The sequence below is a fragment of the Aythya marila genome (genome assembly GCF_965140915.1).
Source record: "Aythya marila genome assembly, chromosome: 5".
In the NCBI taxonomy this organism is placed as follows: Eukaryota; Metazoa; Chordata; class Aves; order Anseriformes; family Anatidae; genus Aythya; species Aythya marila.
In genome coordinates this window covers 16,606,565-16,624,806 of record NC_139046.1, presented here as the reverse complement: position 1 = coordinate 16,624,806, position 18,242 = coordinate 16,606,565, and the positions used below count along the sequence as shown (strand labels likewise).

General features: G+C 34.5%; 1 protein-coding gene across 2 annotated transcripts in view; it reads right to left on the bottom strand.

Annotated features, from left to right (window-relative positions):
* Positions 1 to 18,242, bottom strand: part of TRIP11 (thyroid hormone receptor interactor 11) — a 31,709-nt gene that overhangs the window by 11,678 nt on the left and 1,789 nt on the right. Inside the window, exons 2-16 of one of the 2 annotated variants that reach the window (XM_082762164.1) lie at positions 17,323 to 17,399; positions 15,533 to 15,643; positions 13,909 to 14,181; positions 12,998 to 13,066; positions 12,127 to 12,292; positions 11,022 to 11,387; positions 10,375 to 10,415; positions 9,807 to 9,902; positions 9,140 to 9,346; positions 7,313 to 8,263; positions 5,234 to 6,805; positions 2,541 to 2,681; positions 2,129 to 2,322; positions 454 to 617; positions 22 to 125 (exon numbers count right to left, since the gene is read on the bottom strand). In XM_082762164.1, coding sequence (XP_082618290.1) covers positions 22 to 125; positions 454 to 617; positions 2,129 to 2,322; positions 2,541 to 2,681; positions 5,234 to 6,805; positions 7,313 to 8,263; positions 9,140 to 9,346; positions 9,807 to 9,902; positions 10,375 to 10,415; positions 11,022 to 11,387; positions 12,127 to 12,292; positions 12,998 to 13,066; positions 13,909 to 14,181; positions 15,533 to 15,643; positions 17,323 to 17,399 — 4,532 coding nt within the window. Of the gene's footprint in view, positions 1 to 21; positions 126 to 453; positions 618 to 2,128; positions 2,323 to 2,540; positions 2,682 to 5,233; positions 8,264 to 9,139; positions 9,347 to 9,806; positions 9,903 to 10,374; positions 10,416 to 11,021; positions 11,388 to 12,126; positions 12,293 to 12,997; positions 13,067 to 13,908; positions 14,182 to 15,532; positions 15,644 to 17,322; positions 17,400 to 18,242 lie in introns of both variants that reach the window. The other variant, XM_082762163.1, reaches the window with a different exon arrangement.

The window sequence follows — 18,242 nt, the reverse complement described above, 5'->3', positions numbered from 1 at the left end:
CAACTTAATTATTCAACCCACCTGCAGTGATACAACTTTTTCTTCTAAGTTCTCAGCTTTTTTTTTCCATTCTTCAGTCTGTTTTTGGTGTTTTTCTAACTCTGCTGAATACATGGCTTTTTCTTCTAATGGGTTAAAATAAAAAAAAAAAAAATCTCAGTTCATAATAAGTATCTTTATTTTGGGGGATACACAACTGCAAAACCTTAGCATTATCACGTCTGGTTTTCACAAAGTAGAGGTGGAATTCTAGTTTCATATATAGGATACTGACCATTGGTTTTCACAGGGCCAGAATTTTAATGAAGTTTTTTAAAAGACAAAAGCTTCTGAAATTTAAACTACCAAATTGAAAACCAAGTAACTATATGCTTTTAAAAGTACCAAAATATAGTAACTATCCCAGCTGAAAAATGCGTGTTGCAGTCTTTGGTACTTCTTGACAAAACTTACCCTGTTGGAATTGCTCTAGCACCATCTGCAGGTTGGCCAGTGACAACGCATACTGTTTCACTTGGTCCTGTGAGATGGTGAGCTGTAGCACAGTTTCATCTCTCTGCTTGGAAACCAAGTTTAATTGCTCTTGCAAAGATTCGACCTGCAGGCTAGCTTGATGACTTAATGAAAACAAATTATTTACTGAGATAATGAAGGACGTCATCACAGATAAAAATTAAAACACATCAAAAATTAATCTACCTTTAATTTTCACTAAAAATTATAAAAATGAAAACATTTTTCCCCAAATTCCTCTCAAAACCAAAGTAACAAACAAACAACTAAAACCCTAGCAACACATTTTAAATATGCCTGGAAATAAAATTTTGGCAATCCAAAAATAAGAACAAACTTCTGTTTGAAGTGCATTAGAAAAAGACAAAAATAATCTTTTAATCCATTTTTGGAAAAGTATGTTTAACAACAAAAAACAAACAAGAAACCACATACACACCTTGCCTGATTCATTTACTGCATGTATCAAGTTCTTTCTATCAAATATTACTTCTAAAGCAAGTCTCCCAGACCTCAATATATCCATCCTGACCACCACTGAATATTCATTAAACTTCCCATTATGCAGAATTATTATGAACTTGATTTATTCCCATTTCAGTCTTTCTTAACAGTGCATACTAGGTAAGAAATGGGCTACACTTCTTGAAAGACATTTTTCAAGTTTTGGTGAAGAATTAAGAAACATTCTGCCAGTTTTTACGGAGCCTTCTCCCAGCTCTTCAACTTTCTTCACAATTTTCCACATTTTCCACAACAGTCTGCTCAGCTCAGAAATCTCTTTGCTGAGAATGTTGAGCAGAGCTCATTTTGAGCACTTCAGAAGTAGGAAAGACTCCAGCTACGTAGATATATTTGATTGAAATACTTGTTCATTTGGACAACTGCACTAAAATAAAAAAGTAATCTTGCTCAAAGTAACCGACAAGCCTACATTAGAGTCAAGACAGGCATTGAGTAATTTTAATACTTGGGTTTTCATTGTTGTAACTGAAAAATATGATTATGGTAAATAAAAAAAACCACCATAATTAACTCTAGCCTTTCTAACTATGCTACCTACGAGAGCATCTATGCATCTTGCTTTATATGTATGTTAAAGAAGGTTTACAGCAGCATACACCTCTCTATGCTATAATGTATAAGGTAAGGATGGGTACTCCTTTCAAAAGCAATGCACAAAGTACCACAAGCACACCCGTGCATCCAAGTGTATAAAACACTTTCAAATGCACTTTCAAAGTGAATAAAGCCTCGACATTGAAGGCAATTAAGTTAATCTTTTATGCTCTGACATATTCAATTATTCAATTATGTTCAACTGATGGGTTGACGGATTTTTGTTGTTTTTTTTTGTTTCTAGTTCTAAGCACTGTCAAAGATCTGAGATTTCTAAAGTTGCTTCAAAAATTATAAATAACTTCTTGGTTCATAACAGTTGCCAAGGAAATTTCAAATTACTTTCCTGATTTAGAATAACAGGAATTCATATATTTTTGTTTTCTCAGTTGGCTAGCATGCTCTAGAATGCTAATTCAATAAAATAAAGCTATCAGTATCACTCCAGAAAACTGTAAAATTCACAGTGCCACTGCTGGATAAATGAAAAGATCACCTGGCATTCTCCACTGCAGTAGATGAGGACACAAGTTTTTCTTCCAAAACTGCAACTTTTTTTCTTAGCTTGGCCTCCCTGTCTTCCGCAGCTAACACTTCCCGCGTGTAGGAGTCCTCCATTTCCAGAAGGTGATTCCGTAACCTCTCCAGTTCCTGATTTAGGCGCTGCTCTTTCTCACGCAAATGCTGTATCTGTGTAGAACATACCTTAAGTTGCTTGTACTATCAGTTTTCATAAATAATGCAAGCAAACAAAACATCCTTTGAAGCATATTGCCTGCATATTGATTTCAAACATTTTTCACAAGTTACTGCTAACAAAAATAATGCAGAAAATATTATACGATGCAATTTATTTTTATTTTTTATTTTTTTTATTTCTTACAGTTGTAAGTTACTTGGTGGTATACCTCACTCTGCAGGGCACTGCTCTCCATTTGCTTCTGTTTGAGTGCTACCATAACTTGGTCTCTCTCTTGTTGAAAAGTAACAGCCTTTTCTTGCATTGATTTAACTTCATTTAGCAGTTGATTCAATTCCCCCGTCTTGCCCTGTCGAAGACATAGAGGATTTCAAACACAGCAGTCTTACTGAAAGAGATGTATTATTTGCCCAGAAGAATGGAAAGAAAATACTAATGTAACAAGGAGAAGTGCAAGACACCTATGGCCCTATAGCACAGAAAAAAACTCCAGAAGAGTATTTTCCCTGAGTGTGATTTCCCTCACACATTACCAAACAAACTAAAATTTATTCCTAAAAGGCACTACAGTCACAAGTATACTTCAAACTTTCAGGTTTTCTGCTACGGGTGGCATGTTTTCTCTGTGGTACCTGCTTATTAGGACATGGACATATGAAGCACCTGCCTCGGCATGTCAACTGGCCTGAAGTTAAGATGACTAAACACATGAAGTAATCCTTAAAACTAAGCCATAAGGTGACTTCAGTTCTAGAGATCAGCCTTCAAAGAATCGCAGCAACATCCACCACATTTTCAACTGTCATATTTCAATGAATATTATTTCTCATTGTAAGTGATTTGTTACAACTTTACATAAAGGATAAGCACATGAAGAAATATGTCTGTTACCTCCAACTCACATACACAGCCTAAATAAATGGATGCATCTGCAGTTACTTGAAACTTTCCAGCATCCTTTTTACCATTCATCTCATATATTATTTTGAGAGCAGGTATTTTTATTGATTATGTTGGTAAAAAGTAAACCAATCTTTTCCTTCACCATTAATACTTATAAGCTTCAATTATTTATAAATGAAACTGAATACAGGGTTTTTTTGTTTTCATTAGAGCTGCAAACCTGCACACAAATTTGCTGTTTATGCTGTTATCTTCTGACACCCATACAAAATACATTTGAACACTATTTTTCATAGTTCTCCACGGTGAACACAGAGTTTGCAAAAAGAACTCTGATTTGTGAAGAAAAAAGAAGTCCAGACAATTGTTCCACGCTTACGAAACTGAAAGCCCAAGATGTCAGTGAGTGAAGAGGTCTGCAGGGCAAAGACATGCAACACACAGAGAACCTAACCAGACACTGCAGGCTTCCAGGAGCAGCAGCTACTGGAGTTAGAATAATTAAAAAAAAATAAAATAAAAAAAGGTAAGAAGGTGTATATTTCTTATTGGCACAACTGATTAACATTAGTCCCAATGATAATTCAAAGCTTTTTTTTTTTTTTTTTTTAAAGTAATGTAACTGTAATTTGATACCTTAAAGATCCTATTTTTAATTCCATAGTATTTATTCAGAATAGGATGGGGAAACAACCACTAGGAACAAACAGAGCTAAACATTTATCTTACTACTTAAAAAAAAAAAAAAAAAATCCTATTTTTTCGCATATATCAAAGTTGGGACTTACAGATGATAAATTCCTGGATATATTACACTGCACATTTATTTGGTAGTTTGAAAATGCTTTTAAGAGATGTGAAATTTTCTGTTATATAGTGGAGATAAAATGAATGCCAGGTTATATTGTAATGGTTTGCATAAACATCACTCTCTGATAACCAGCAATGCTCAGAATTTTGGAAAATAAAAAAGGATGTTAAATGCAGCAAGGAGAAGAAACACATGACAGGGGAACGTTTCTGAGAAAAGACTGAATAATGGAAACTGAAGCCACCAGGATGAAAAGAATGGGGACCTGAAAAGAAAAAGCACAGTGGAAGAAAGATGACATATTTGGAAATAATTACCAGAAAAGACTGCCCACTAGGACAGATTAAGTTTCAGAGACTACAAAGCAAATAAAAAATATCGATATCCTGGAGTTCTGTTCTTTTCCTGTAGTTTTGATAAATGTTTTCTGTTGCATTGTACTTAACTCCTGTGTTTCAAAAAGGATGGTGATTCACATATTGCTTCCTTAATGCCAGCAGTAGCAGTTCTTACAACATGCTGTTGACCCGAGTATCAACAATGCCACGTAATTCTTTGGCTCCTTTAAAAAAGATTCTTTCTCACATTACTTACACAGTAATTCATAAGCCACTGCAACTTTTCTCTGAACACACTTCAAAAAAATGTACCTACTTTTCCATATATTAAATTGGGAAGAGAAAACATTAATTTAGTTTGTCCAATGTTTTTATCTTTTTTTTTTTTTTTTTTTTACCAAAGCTTTTCCAGCTATAAAAGATGACGTGTGAACCCATTCATCTCATAGTGATGCTGTGAAGCGACCAAATCGGAAAGACACTTGAAGAAAACACATTGAGAAATTAGTCTTTGCCACCTCTGCAAGTTTGAGCAACATACAGTAAAAACAACGTAGTACACTTAATGAACAACAGGCAAAAGCCAAAATATTGAGCAGCTGTTCAGTAAATGAGAATTTTTCAAATGAATGAAGAACATGGGTTATGAATACAAAATTAACAGATACAACTGCAAGCCACTCACCTGTTGATTTTTCATTTCTTAACTTTGTGGGGAAGGATTTTTGTTGCAATGCAAAGCAGTAAGAAGCCACAAACAGATTTAAGGCAAATACTTCATGTCTACATATACATGAAAACACACTACCAAGTGACTAATTTCAAGATAACGAATGTGAACACACATACCTGTTCTTTTTCTTTCAACAACTTCTCAAAAGTGAGAGCTTTTTCCTTCATTGAGTGGGACTCAAACTCTTTCTCCTTCAGCATCATTGAAAATTGCATATTAGTCTCCTGAAGTGCTCGGAATTCTGTTTCCTTTTCCCTACAACTTGCAACTATTTTTTCATTTTCTTCTTTCAGTTTTCGAATATCCATTTCTAAAATTAGATTTCTTTCTTTAAGGTTAGTCACCGCTTGCTTTAAAAGTTCATTTTCGTTTTCTTTGTTACTAAGATTTTCACTCACAGAAAGTAGCTGATCGCTTTTAGATTTAATCAGTATGTCTTTTTCTCTAAGTGATTTCTGTAAGACATCATGCTTTTCTTTGATCTGCCTCATCTCTGAATCAGTCCCCTCTTGACTCTTTCTTTCAGCCTCTGATGCTGTAGCCACAGAATCTGATAATCGTTGATTGTTTTCCTGAAGAGTCCTAATAGTTGAATCTTTTTCTTGCAACTTTTTTTTCAGCTGTTCCAATTCCTTTTGAAGGAGTTTAGTTTCATCACTGAGCACTTCAGGAGCACTGCTTTGAATGACCGGAGGCTGTGAAATGATGGAAGCCATTGCTACAGATGGTGTTACCAAATCAAGTTTACCCAGGAGAAGATCCTTGGTGTTATGAAGCTGTCCTATGGTGTGTTGAACTTGCGCTAATTCCTGACTAAAACTTTTCAGCTTTTTCTCATTCTGTTCGTAACTCTGAATCAATCCATTATAATCTACCTGCAATTTTGAATTACTATCGCTTTCAACTGAAATCTGTGCTTGAAGTTTGTGTAGCTCTTCTTGTAGGTGAGCTGACTCATGTTGCATGTTCTGAACCGTGGTTATTACCTGTTGCTTCCATTCTTCCATCTTCTTTACTTGCTGTTTTAGTTTGTCACGTTCTTGTAGAAGTTCCTCAAACTGGTTACTGTTAACACCTCCTGGACCACTGTCAGTACCTGTACTGGACGTCTGCAAGACAGTCAATAAGGTTTGGCATTTTTGACTTAGAGCATCTATTTCAATATCTTTTTCTCGAATGATACGGGATAAATTCTGAATAGTTTCTCTAAACATGTCTTGGCTGCTATTTTCAAATCTATTAGATAACTTTTGATTCTCTTCTTGCAACCTTACCAAAGCCGCTTCTTTAGCAGCCACCATATCCATGATCTTATGATACTCTGTTTTTAACTGACTGTTCTCTCTTGTCTTTTCACTTAGAACTGCTAATACTTGCTCTCTTTCCATGACATAAGCTTGCAGCTGCTGCTGAAGGCAAAGAACATCCTGCCGATAGGAAGCTGAGGAAACTCTAGCATTGAGGGCCTGTATTTCTAAGTCTTTCTCTTGGATGATCCGAGTAAGTTTGCCGACTTCATCTTTAGACAACTGATCAATTTGTTGACTCAGAGAAACATTCTTTTCATTTAGAAGCTTAATCTCCATCTCCCTTTCTTTGATACCTTTTACTAGTCTTTCAATTTCAGCTTTAGATAAGTCGTGTTTTTCATTTCCATTTTCTCCATTAAGTGTCTGAACTTTCGTTACCTGAAAAAGATCAGAGGAATCAGTCTGAATAACCTGTCTCTCTTTGTGCAACTGAGTCTTAATTTGCTCAATTGTCTTCTGTAAATTTTTAATTTCCTCATCCTTCGCTAAAGAAAGTCTTTCATGTGTGACATTCATTTGTTCACACTGAACTTTAGACTCATCTATTTGCTTTCTTTGCTCTTGCAAAGACTGCTGAAGTTGCACTGTTTTCTGATTCTGATCTTCTATTGTTTTTTTAAGAACTTCTATTTCTTCTTCAAGATTATTCTTTATCACTTTTAACTGCGTTACCTCACTTTCAAGTTCAATAATAATATCTAGAGTTTTAGGCTCAACCATAGGTGTAGATCTACTTTGTTGATCCTTAAGACGTTCAATTTCTTCTTTCAAATGATTATTTTCTTCCTTCATGATGGCAAGACTTTTGTCTTTTTCTTCTAAATTTTGTTTTAAGACATCCTGCTTTTTTGAAGCTTTCTTATATTCCTCAAGTTCCTGCCTTACCTGCAAGGCTTGATTTTTAAATTTTTCAATAAATTCCTCTTTTTCTTTTATGAGTTCTGTCAACTGCTTTTGCCCTCCTAAGCTAGTAGTCAACATCTCTTTTGTTTCTTGATGGTCACTTTCCATCTGCTCCATGTTCCTTTTGAATTCTGCAATCTTAAAGTCTTTCTCTTGATTCAGTTTAACTAGGCGTTCGTGTTCAAGCTGCAATGCAGTGGTGTCCATACTACGTGCATTCGATAATTCCTGAATAGTTTGCTCATACTTCTGTGCTTGCTCAAAAAGACGCTTTTCAGTCTGGTTTAATTCAGTTTCCAAATGTTTTTTTTCCATTTTCAAGGCCTCCACAACGGTGTCTTTTTCTAAGTAAACTTTATTCTTCTCAGAAATGGCATCATTTAATTGCTGTTTTATTTCTTCAAAGGCTGTTAATAGCTTTCCATTTTCTATTTTGAGATCAGATAGAGATTTCTCCAAGTCTTCATTTATTTGTTTATTTTCTAAAATGCTATTCTGTAGTTTTGAAATTTCTACTTCTCTTTCTTTCAGAATCAGATCTTGACAACTGTAGTTAGCTTCCTGGTTACTTTTTTCTGTTAACTTGCTCAAGGATACAGAAAGCTCCTCCTCTCTTTCTTTTAGTCTCTGCTGCAATTCTTTAATTTCTTTTTTGTTATGCAAGTTACAGTCCTGGGACTTCTTTAATTGTTCCTGAAGATCTTTAATAGTATTTTGAAGCTGCTGTTTACTTATATGCAAATCATTAAGTGCATATGAACATTGGCTTAGTTTTTCTTTCTGACTATCTAACTCCTTAATAGTTTCCATCTTCTCCATTTCCAGTTTTGCTACTTTCTTTCTTTCAAAATCTATGTCAATTTGCAGCTGTTTGGTGATACTATCAGCTTGTGTGTTTTGTTTTGACAGCTGCTCTTTCAGTGTAATCACACGCTGAAATGAACACAAACAAGAATTTATTAGGAAAGGAGAACCAGTAGACTTATGTATTTTGTTTTTATCAACTGAGCAATAAAAATTTGCCTGGAAACAATGTTTCCTACTTAAAAAAAAACTAACAAAACACTAAGTTGGCAAGTAGTATCAAGTAGTCAATACTAAATAAATTAAAAACAAATATAGAAGAAATAGATTGCCTTTTGCTGAAAACAAAAACACCATCTCCCCCCAGAAGAACCCTAACTATCTAAACCAAGGAACTCAAAGAGAACTAAGAGACAGAACTTTTCACAGAAGTTAAAACTGGTATTCAGTAAACACCCATTACATAAAAACAGGAAGGTTTTAAGTGAGAAACAAAACAAAACAAACAAAAAACCACAACTGAGTATATATCTGTATAGCCAATTTTCAATTTCTCACTTAACTATGTATTAACATACTTGCTGGGATTTATCTCATAGAAAAATATTTTATGTGTTCAATTCTATAAAGTAAACTGATACTGGAAAAACATGTTTTGCTACTATATATTTAAAGGTCAAATATATCAGGACAGTCACAAAAAGGTATTTCATTCTGTTTACATGTAATCTGTGGCCTTTTCTGCACATGCAAAGAAAAATTAAGTGGTATTTAACCAGACTCCGGAAACTAATACCCATTCTGGATATGCCAGATTTGTCCATAACAAGTGGGTTTCTTGCACTTCAGAACTTCACATCAATATGGTAGAAACGGTGAAACACTGATCCTGACTTTTTTTTTGCCAGAGGTTCATTTATCTATGTGTGAAGATCAGCTTAAAAAACAAACACACGCAAAAGTATCTATTTTCCAAATTCAGTAGGTAATTTTAATGTTTATTACCTGAGTAGCTTCTTGATTCTGCTTGTCTAGTTCTTCCAATTCTGCTACTAATGTTTCTCTTTCAGCAATACTTTCATTTAATTCATGTTCTTTCCTTTCCAAATCTTGCCTTAACTGATTTATCTCTGAATTCTGATCCTCAGAATATGTAGAAAGAATATTCTTCTTTTCATGTTGTGCATGTAGCAGTTCCTTCTCAAGTCCCTCCTTAGGTCAAATGAAAAGTATTAAGTATTAGCCTTTGTCTTGACAAAATTTGTAAACTGTTTAGATTCAAAAAGGTTTCTTTTTTTTTCCTCAACGGTAAAAACAAAGCATGCATTTTTATGTTAGGATCTCTAGGTCTCCACAAGTAATATCCCAGGTACCGGATAACTGGTATCCACACTGAGCGCATTTGATAATTCCTCAAAAGTTTACTCATGTTTCTGTGCAATAAAAAAGTTATACAATATTAAAAGTGGAGAAACTTAAAATAGCTGTACACTAAGATGTTACGCTTGACTGGTGTGTTCATCCAACTACAACAATCAATTTAATATTAACAACATTTAAATGAAAAGTAAAACAGTATTACATGCCAAAAAGGTGTTTGAATATTTTAATATTTTTTCTATACAGCATGAAATAGCTAAACAACACTGTCCAGAAAATCTAGGATACATACCTTTTCTTTTTTAAGTTTGATGTTTTCTTCTTTAAGAACCTGTAGATCTGGTGTAAATGCCTGCATATCTTTCCCCATATGAGTGAAACTGTCGGCCTATAAAAATAGAAGGAGTGTTTAAATAGTGGAATACTCCAGGTAAAGATCCAGAGCATTTAAAAAAACACAACCTCTAACTAGTCTTTACTAATAAATATTTATCAGTGAAGGACCATGGATGAATAAATACCTCTATGATATGAACACAGTTTTACACTAAAATATTATCCATCTAATAATTCAAAGGGAAGTTAACTTACAATTAATACTTGAAAAATATGATACAGCAGCCTACATAACAATGTGATAGGTGCAACTTTACTAGTTTTCTTCAACAGAATATGCTGTGGAGTTTCTATTACTTCTGATTTCCACATGCAATTATAAAATTAATTTAAAACCATTGCCTCCATTACAAGATTATAAATAAGTGTGAATGCTCCAAAAACATATACTGCCAAGAACATGTTTTCTATCAGTTACTACTGTTATGAACCGTTTTGGCTTCTTAATTTAGAAATTACTTTACCTGATTTAAACTTGAAAGTCTTGCTATTTCCTTTTCTGCTTCTATAAAGGAAGACAGAAATAATATAGTTTTACTACTTTCTAAACAATAACAACACAACCCAAAACATCCTCCTACCTTGTCCCAGCAGAACTCTACTGCTCAAAAGAGAATAGTTTCACAGCATTTTGTGACAAGATTGTATTTTTTTTTTTAAGAAACAGTGCTGTAAAAGATTCAAATGCAGCATCAATCAACAAAGTGAAGCAACGCATTACTTACACAACTGAATCCACTTATGCCAACTTAAAGTATTGCCTAAGTGCTACACTGTGGTACCAAAGATTTTCTACATGAAGACATGACTCTAAAACAGATAACCTACAGTATTTCTTTAAAGACCAGTAACATTAGACTATCAGCTGGCATACATGATTACTACTGGAAACAGAAACCCCCACGTGAATCATGCTAATCCTAATTAGGCTCTCTTTTCTGCTTGCCCTTATCTCAGTGGACAACCTTTATTTAAAGCAGCAGCTTTTAAAGGTACATATTCACTTACTCAATTCCAAATCCTTGAAACAAATTCTGAGCATTAAAGTTGGAAATATGTGAAGATATATTAAAAACACAAACAACAAAATAAACCCACATCATCTTTGTACCTAACAGTGCTTGCTGTAGTCTGACGACATCTTCTGGTAGCGTTGTCTTGGATTGGAACTTCTTCTCCTGTTCTTTCAAGAGAGCATCTTGCTTTGTGACAGAACTTTGAAGTATAGTATAGTCAGATTTTAGACTTTCATATTCCTGGGTTATTTGTATTTTTTCTACCTTTAACAATTCTTGATCTTTCAAAAGAATTTTGTTTTCTTCTTTGGCGGAAGATAATTTCTGATTTAATCTTCTTATTTCATCCTCTAGGTCTTTTACAATTTGCAAGTCTTCTACTTTTCCTCCTTCTAGATTCTGAGCACTCTTTTTCTGTTCACCAGTTTTAGAGCTATCCACAGCATCAGTGCTTACACCATCTAAAAAGCAAGAGAGATCAGGTTTGCAATACTAACCCACTAGCAACTTTTAAGCAAAGTTAATTACACTCCTATAGTACCAAACAAAGACATGATCATCATCAACAGACAACTAACATAAATAGAACTAACATTTGAAGCAGTTATCATGTATGTGAATGATCTGATAAACAGCTCTTCAAGTACTTACAAACTCCTTTGTTCAAAATGGTTTTAAAAGGTGTTGCAAGACACATAGTTCAAGATTTAATTAACATATACTTAACCAGAAAGCGCAGGTAAGATTAAAGACACTAACTTATTAAGACATTGAATCTGTCAGTTTTCTAAAATTAATACAGAAGAGACCCCCAACTGACCTAACTTTTTGGGGAATATGAAGTACCTTCAAGATATAACAAAGGCTCTTTGTAAGAACAACTTCTACAGTCTAATCACACCACAGACATACATGTGGTCCTTATGGCAACCTTCAAGCTTTTCATCTAGTAACCCAACTGGCAGATGGTACTTCTCCAAAAAATTCAGGCATTCAACCCAACCACATTGAATTAAAGATACCAGGACATGTGTCACCTTAAGTATAAGACTGAACTGAAGTTGAAATACAAATTTCTAAACATAATCAACTTAATATTTACTACACTGCTACTACATACATATTTGATACTTTAACCAAAATTCACTGCATATTAAACCAGAAAGTAATCTCAAAAAGCAAGCATGTGGTAACAAAGACCTTGCTGTAACTGATTCTCAAGTTCTTCAATTCGCTCTTCATATTCACTCAGCTCTTCTCGATGTCGACGAGTTATCTCTATTAGCTTTTGTCTGTGTGCATCCTGCAATACTGAAAGTTCATGTTGATGTTCATCTATTTCTTGACTTAAATTCTGTTTAAGCTCCTAAAAATATTGTTAGAGAAACAGAATGGTAAAATACAGTACAGAAGCTCTGGAAAAAAACAGTACAAAAGAAACAGAAGTTTTCCCTAGTAAAATCAAAAGATTTATTAAGAGATTTCTCATAGAAAAGGCCAAGTTTTTTTCTAAACATTTAAAAAGTCATTTGATTAAAAATATATTTTTGCAAACAGTATGCACTAGACAACTACACAATGGCAAATATTAAAAAAGGATAGCATAAAGATTACAGTATAAGAAGTGGATACAGCAGGACATTTCTAATAACTTTCATGGAAGACTTGAAGATTTGTTTTTTGCATCTTCAATGAAAGAAGAACCAGGTGTTTATGAAAAGGGAGGAAAAACTACTTGGTGTATCTAAAATTCAGTCTCAAGTAATCAATATCTTGTAAAAGCGATTTGCCCTCATAAATGCTAAGGGCTTTCTTTTAATCTTAGATACTATATACATGAAATTATATAAACACCCTCACTTTCTCAGAATACTTGGCCATGTTTTGAAATTTAGCACAGCAACATTTCAACCAGTAGTACAAATACATGTCCACATGCATTTTTAAACAGAGAAGATGTAACTGCTAGTGTTATAAACATTTTTAACTTGTGCATGTGCAAAACCATCAATACAAAACCATTAATAATACAGCATAAGCTAGGACTAGGTTGTCAAAGGTGTCATCTTACCTTAATGGTATTTTGCAGCTTGCATATTTCACTTTGTTCAGCAACATTCGTCCCTTGCACTTTGGAAGACTGAGAAAAGAAAAATTACACCTCCATGTGATCACGATTAATACTCGTTTTTCAAGTAAGCACATCCTCTTTTGGTAATCAAAGGTAGAAAACAACAAAGGTAACATGAAGTAAATACGAAGCTTCTAACGTGAAATAAAGTTCAAATCTATGCTGAAAACACACCTAGAAAAGTGTATTTTTTAAAAATAATAATTTTCTATTGATTTTTCTTTTTATTAGATGCAAATGTAAAATTATTGGTGGAGGAGAAGTAGGGACATGACACTATTGCACCTAGTTACACAAAGCAACAGGATTGCTTAATTTTACTCCTGTATTTCCATGTAGAGCAAGTACTATCTCTGAAATCAGGCTATAGTTGAGAAATGATGACTCACACAACAGCCTGAAAGCCTTTCTTGCATCCACAGACCATAAAGTATAACTGACATATCAAGAATTGTGATACTATCTAGTACTTTTGATAGCATCATGTTGTCAATAAGCAGTCGATATCACAGATAGTTAGAAGAAAAGTGTTTCTTTGAAAGGCTCCATAAAAATGAAACCCTGAAGTAGTATTAATATTTTATGTGAACGTTTATGACAAGCTTTTCCTTACTTGACAAATCACACTTGAAAGCATCACAAAAAGGCATTGGGAAAACATTTACGGAATGTGTCCCTAGTCATGTAATGGCAAAAAAAAAATAAAAAAATGACTAAGATCATTAGGTTTCAGCTCTTCCATCAAATCATGTTGCTTCTATAAATTTTACAGCATGAAGTTATAAAGACACCAGAAACACCAAATGCAATGAAAATACTAATTTGGAGGGGAAGACAGAGGGAAGACTCACCTGTGCAATCTGCTTCCAGTGGTCCACCTCAGATTCAAGCCTAGAAACTTGATTGGACAATCTGTTTATTTCCTGCTGAGACCAGATTAGATCTCCAAAATCCATGTCATCTCCTTCAAAACCTGAGGAATGCCTAACCACTGGAACAAAGGAAGCTGACGTAGTAGCTGGTTGCAAACCAGCAGCTGACTGCGATGACTGAGCAGCCGTTTGTACTTTCTGCAATTGTTCCTGCAGTGCATTCTGTCTAGCCTTCAGATGGCTGATTTCCACCTGAACATATAGAATATAATGCATTGTTTCAGTAAGAATATCAAAATATACTCTAATGAAATAATATATACTAATGTATATATTATAGCATATACTATACATATAGTATATACTATAATATATATATATTACTATACTATAGTATATATATTATAGTATATACTATATATATAGTATATACTATATATATAGTATATACTATATATATATAGTATATACTATAGTATATACTAATATACTATAAATACTACTAATAATGAAATAAAATATACTCTTATGAAATATTAACCAACCAAACATCACCCTCCCAGCATAAATTACTGGTCTCTTCCACTAAAAAAATAAAGGAAGAAAAACCCTTCAACACTCTCCTAATGGAGAAAAGCAGTCTTAGCTGATGTGTTACAAAGCATCTCACACAAGGGACATATTAAAAGTGTTAATACTTTTTAGTTAAGTATTTCAACACCTACTTCCATAGAGGTTTTTCAGCAGTCTAGATACCTATGTACTATATCAAGATTCAAGGTAATAGGCTGTCCAAAAAAAAAATATATATATATATATGTTTAAAGAGTTTGTTCAAATATGGAAATTAAACTTCGCATTATAAATATTATTTACATTATATTTGATTTATTTTATGCTCAACCTTTCACTATATTGCAAACTTACTTACACTAAGCTAAAATTAGCTGCATGCAATACTCCCATAACTACTCTGTTATATTTTATGAGCAGAATTCTACACATCTCAAAATTCTGCTTCCTCTAGTTCCCCTATGTGTTTACAAATAAAGCAGAAATAAAACTCATTTTGTGTAATATTCTAGGCATAGCGGCAACCGTCTTCATTTAAAAGGCTACAAAAGCTCATGTTACACAGCAGGTGATAAAACTGGTGTTTACACCAAAGCTGCACTTTCTCAAATTATGAAAGGTAGCTGTTTCCTTTAGTTGTTACTTTAAGATAAATAATTACAATATTAACAGACAATGTAACTGTTTCAAAGGAGTTTGCTCCCAATGTTTTCCTTAAAAAAGGCAATTGACCTAGAAATACAAAGCAGTTAAAAGTATCATTTCTCAGTGATTACAGAAACAAAAATTCTGATACACACATGATATTCCCAGTTTTCTCTTTCCTCATTTATCTCCTGGCAGCACTGCTTACTTTACATGATTCAATGAAATTCATGTCTTGGCCTCTCAGTGTCTATATTAATAAAGAACCAATCTATAACAGTACATTTACAACTGACACTTCAACTGAAAGGCCACAGACACTATAACAGAAAAAAACAACATAATGCATATTGGACATACTTACACATGTTACTCTGTATCATACCTCTTTCTGTTGCAGCTGATTTCGGTACTCTATAGTTAACTGCTTTACTTGAAGTTCTGCTGCTTCATGCTTTTCTTCTAAATCACTGCAGATTTTTTTCAGTCTCTCATTCTAGCAAAAATGAGAAATAGATGTTAGTAAATTCTGAATAGTTCTTACAGAACTAGAAAAGCAGAAGCCTGCTGAACAGTAAAAAAAAAATAAATATTATTTAAATATATAGATTTTTCACATATTTGACTCAAAACACACAGTAACTCTAACTTCCATGTGTGGTCCTAAAATCACGTTCACACCCATGAACTTGATTTTGTGGTCCAAAAATGGACCACTTTCCATTTTTGTATGACATGGCCATTTACAGTAGTCATAAGTGCCAAGAAGAAAAATTCAAGGCTGAATTACATGTGAAACTTAAAAATAGCCACAGAGCATTAACGGGAGCCAAGATCCATACAGACCATTATTCTGACATTGGTCAACAGCAAATAACAAGAGTCTAAAAACAGAAGCAGGAAACTGTTACTTCCCCAAAATACTATCTAGCTTTTCAACGCTCTTGAGAGCAGATGACATACACTGAGGTGGTTGGTTTACAAAGAGTCACAAGGCCAACAGTCCTTTGAAGGGCACATGGGATTTGCAAGCAGCCTTGGAAGAGCACAAGCATCTGCAGCTATATCAAAATGACTACACTGACAACAGAAAGAAAACTGCATCAGGGTGGGGGAAACACATTCACCCATCTTTAGTGCCTGCAACAAAAGACACGCTGCCAAGCGTGACCAGGCATCATGGAGATCTGCGGGAATATATATACGTGTCCTTCCCCTGTGGTGGCCCATAGAGTGCTGTGCTCTGCACCTGCAGCTACAACAGCCCTGATATAGCACCAACACTTTGCCTCTTGCTGAGCAGGGCTGGCACAGGAACAAGACTTTCTCCAAACCCCCAGAACCAGCAGGCTGGGGGTGGGCAAGAGGTAGAGAGGGGACATCGCCAGGGCAGCTGACCTAAACTGACCAAAGGGATATACCACGACATATGGTGTCACACTCAGCAATAAAAGATGGGAAAGGGGAAGGAGAAGAGGGGGCAGTCTCGTTATGAAGACATCTGTCCTCCCGAACAACTGCTACACGTATTGAGGCCCTGCTTCCCGGGACATGGCTGAACATTGCTCATTGATGGGAAGTAGAGGATAATCTCCCCACTTTTCTCCCCACTCTTTGCTTCCATACAGCCTTTGCTTGTTTTACCCCCCTTTCTTTTCCCTTTAATCAAATTATCCTTATCTCAACCTGTGAGCCTTTTTCTTTCCATCATACTTTCTTCTCCCCCTCTTCTTTTGAGGAGTGGAAGTGAGAGGGTTGTTGGTGGAGTTAGCTGCCCGGCAGGGTAAAACCACCACAATATGAAATACAATAAACCAATTAACCCTTTACCAACTAAAATTTACCAAAACTTACAAGAATTTTGCATTTGCAAGCTTTTCACAGCCAGAGTCTACTGCTACAGTACAAGGCCCCATGATGAGTAGCAACAGTTGCAGAATGCACCAGTGAGCACAAGATGAAAGCTCACACCACATGCGTATTCCTATAAATATATTTGTCCCCCTGACTGTGATGGCAGTTAGCAAATAAAAGAGATGCATTCTAATGCCACTGTTACCCTTGTTTCTAGTTCTTCCCAAAGCTGAGCAACTTTGATGCAACATTTCATCTTTACCAGAAAAAAAAAATCATAATTATTGTTTTTAATTACAGTAATGTTTCAAGATTTCTTACTTCGGACTTCAGTGCTGCATTAATACTTTCTATTTCTCTGAGTCTGGAATTGGACACATGTAGCTCTGTTGCTGCATCTGAAAGAAAAGGGAAAATTTTCATTTTCATTAACCAACTCTTAATGTGTTGAGCAGACATTACTTAAGAGCACAGCTATTAATAAGTATTTTTTTCTTTAGACTGCTTTAACGTTCATTCCTATGTAAATACCAATAGCTGCTTTTATCTGACCACATTATTTTTCAGACCAGAATCTTTTTGAAACTTATTTAGTCTTTAAGTTGGATCACAAAACTAATGGCAAAAGTATGGAAATAAGCTTTAAAATAAGTGAATTGAAAAAGTTTTTACTTAACTGTTGTGTGTCACGGAATCAGTTTTTCATTCAGGACTTTGCTCCTGACATGACTGTTGTGCGTGATTATTTCTCAATAATTTCATGTGAAGGTTCAAAAAAAACAATTAGCTCCATAAGGTACACACAACAGTGATTAACTAAATTTAGTCAGGAAAACAAAGAAACAAAACATAACAACAACAACAAAAAGCACACAACAAAACACCAATCCTTCCTGCCCTTCCATATGGAAGGGGAAAAACCTATAAAACTCACTTTCATTTACAAAGGCAAAACAATCTGACCATACCAATTTATCCAACACACACACAAAACAAACAAACAAACAAAAAACCCAACACGTTATTCTCCCCCTGGATCCTTGTCCTCTAAAGATCAACTTTCTTCAAATAATCTGTTTACCAATTAAGTAGGACATAGGAGTAGTAAAAATAGAACATTTCCTTTTATTAATGAAACATAATTTATTGGCCATAATGAAACCTTGACATTTTTTGCAAAAACTTGAAATAAATAGAATTGTGCAACTAAATACTGTATTTTATAATTTCCTATGTGATGC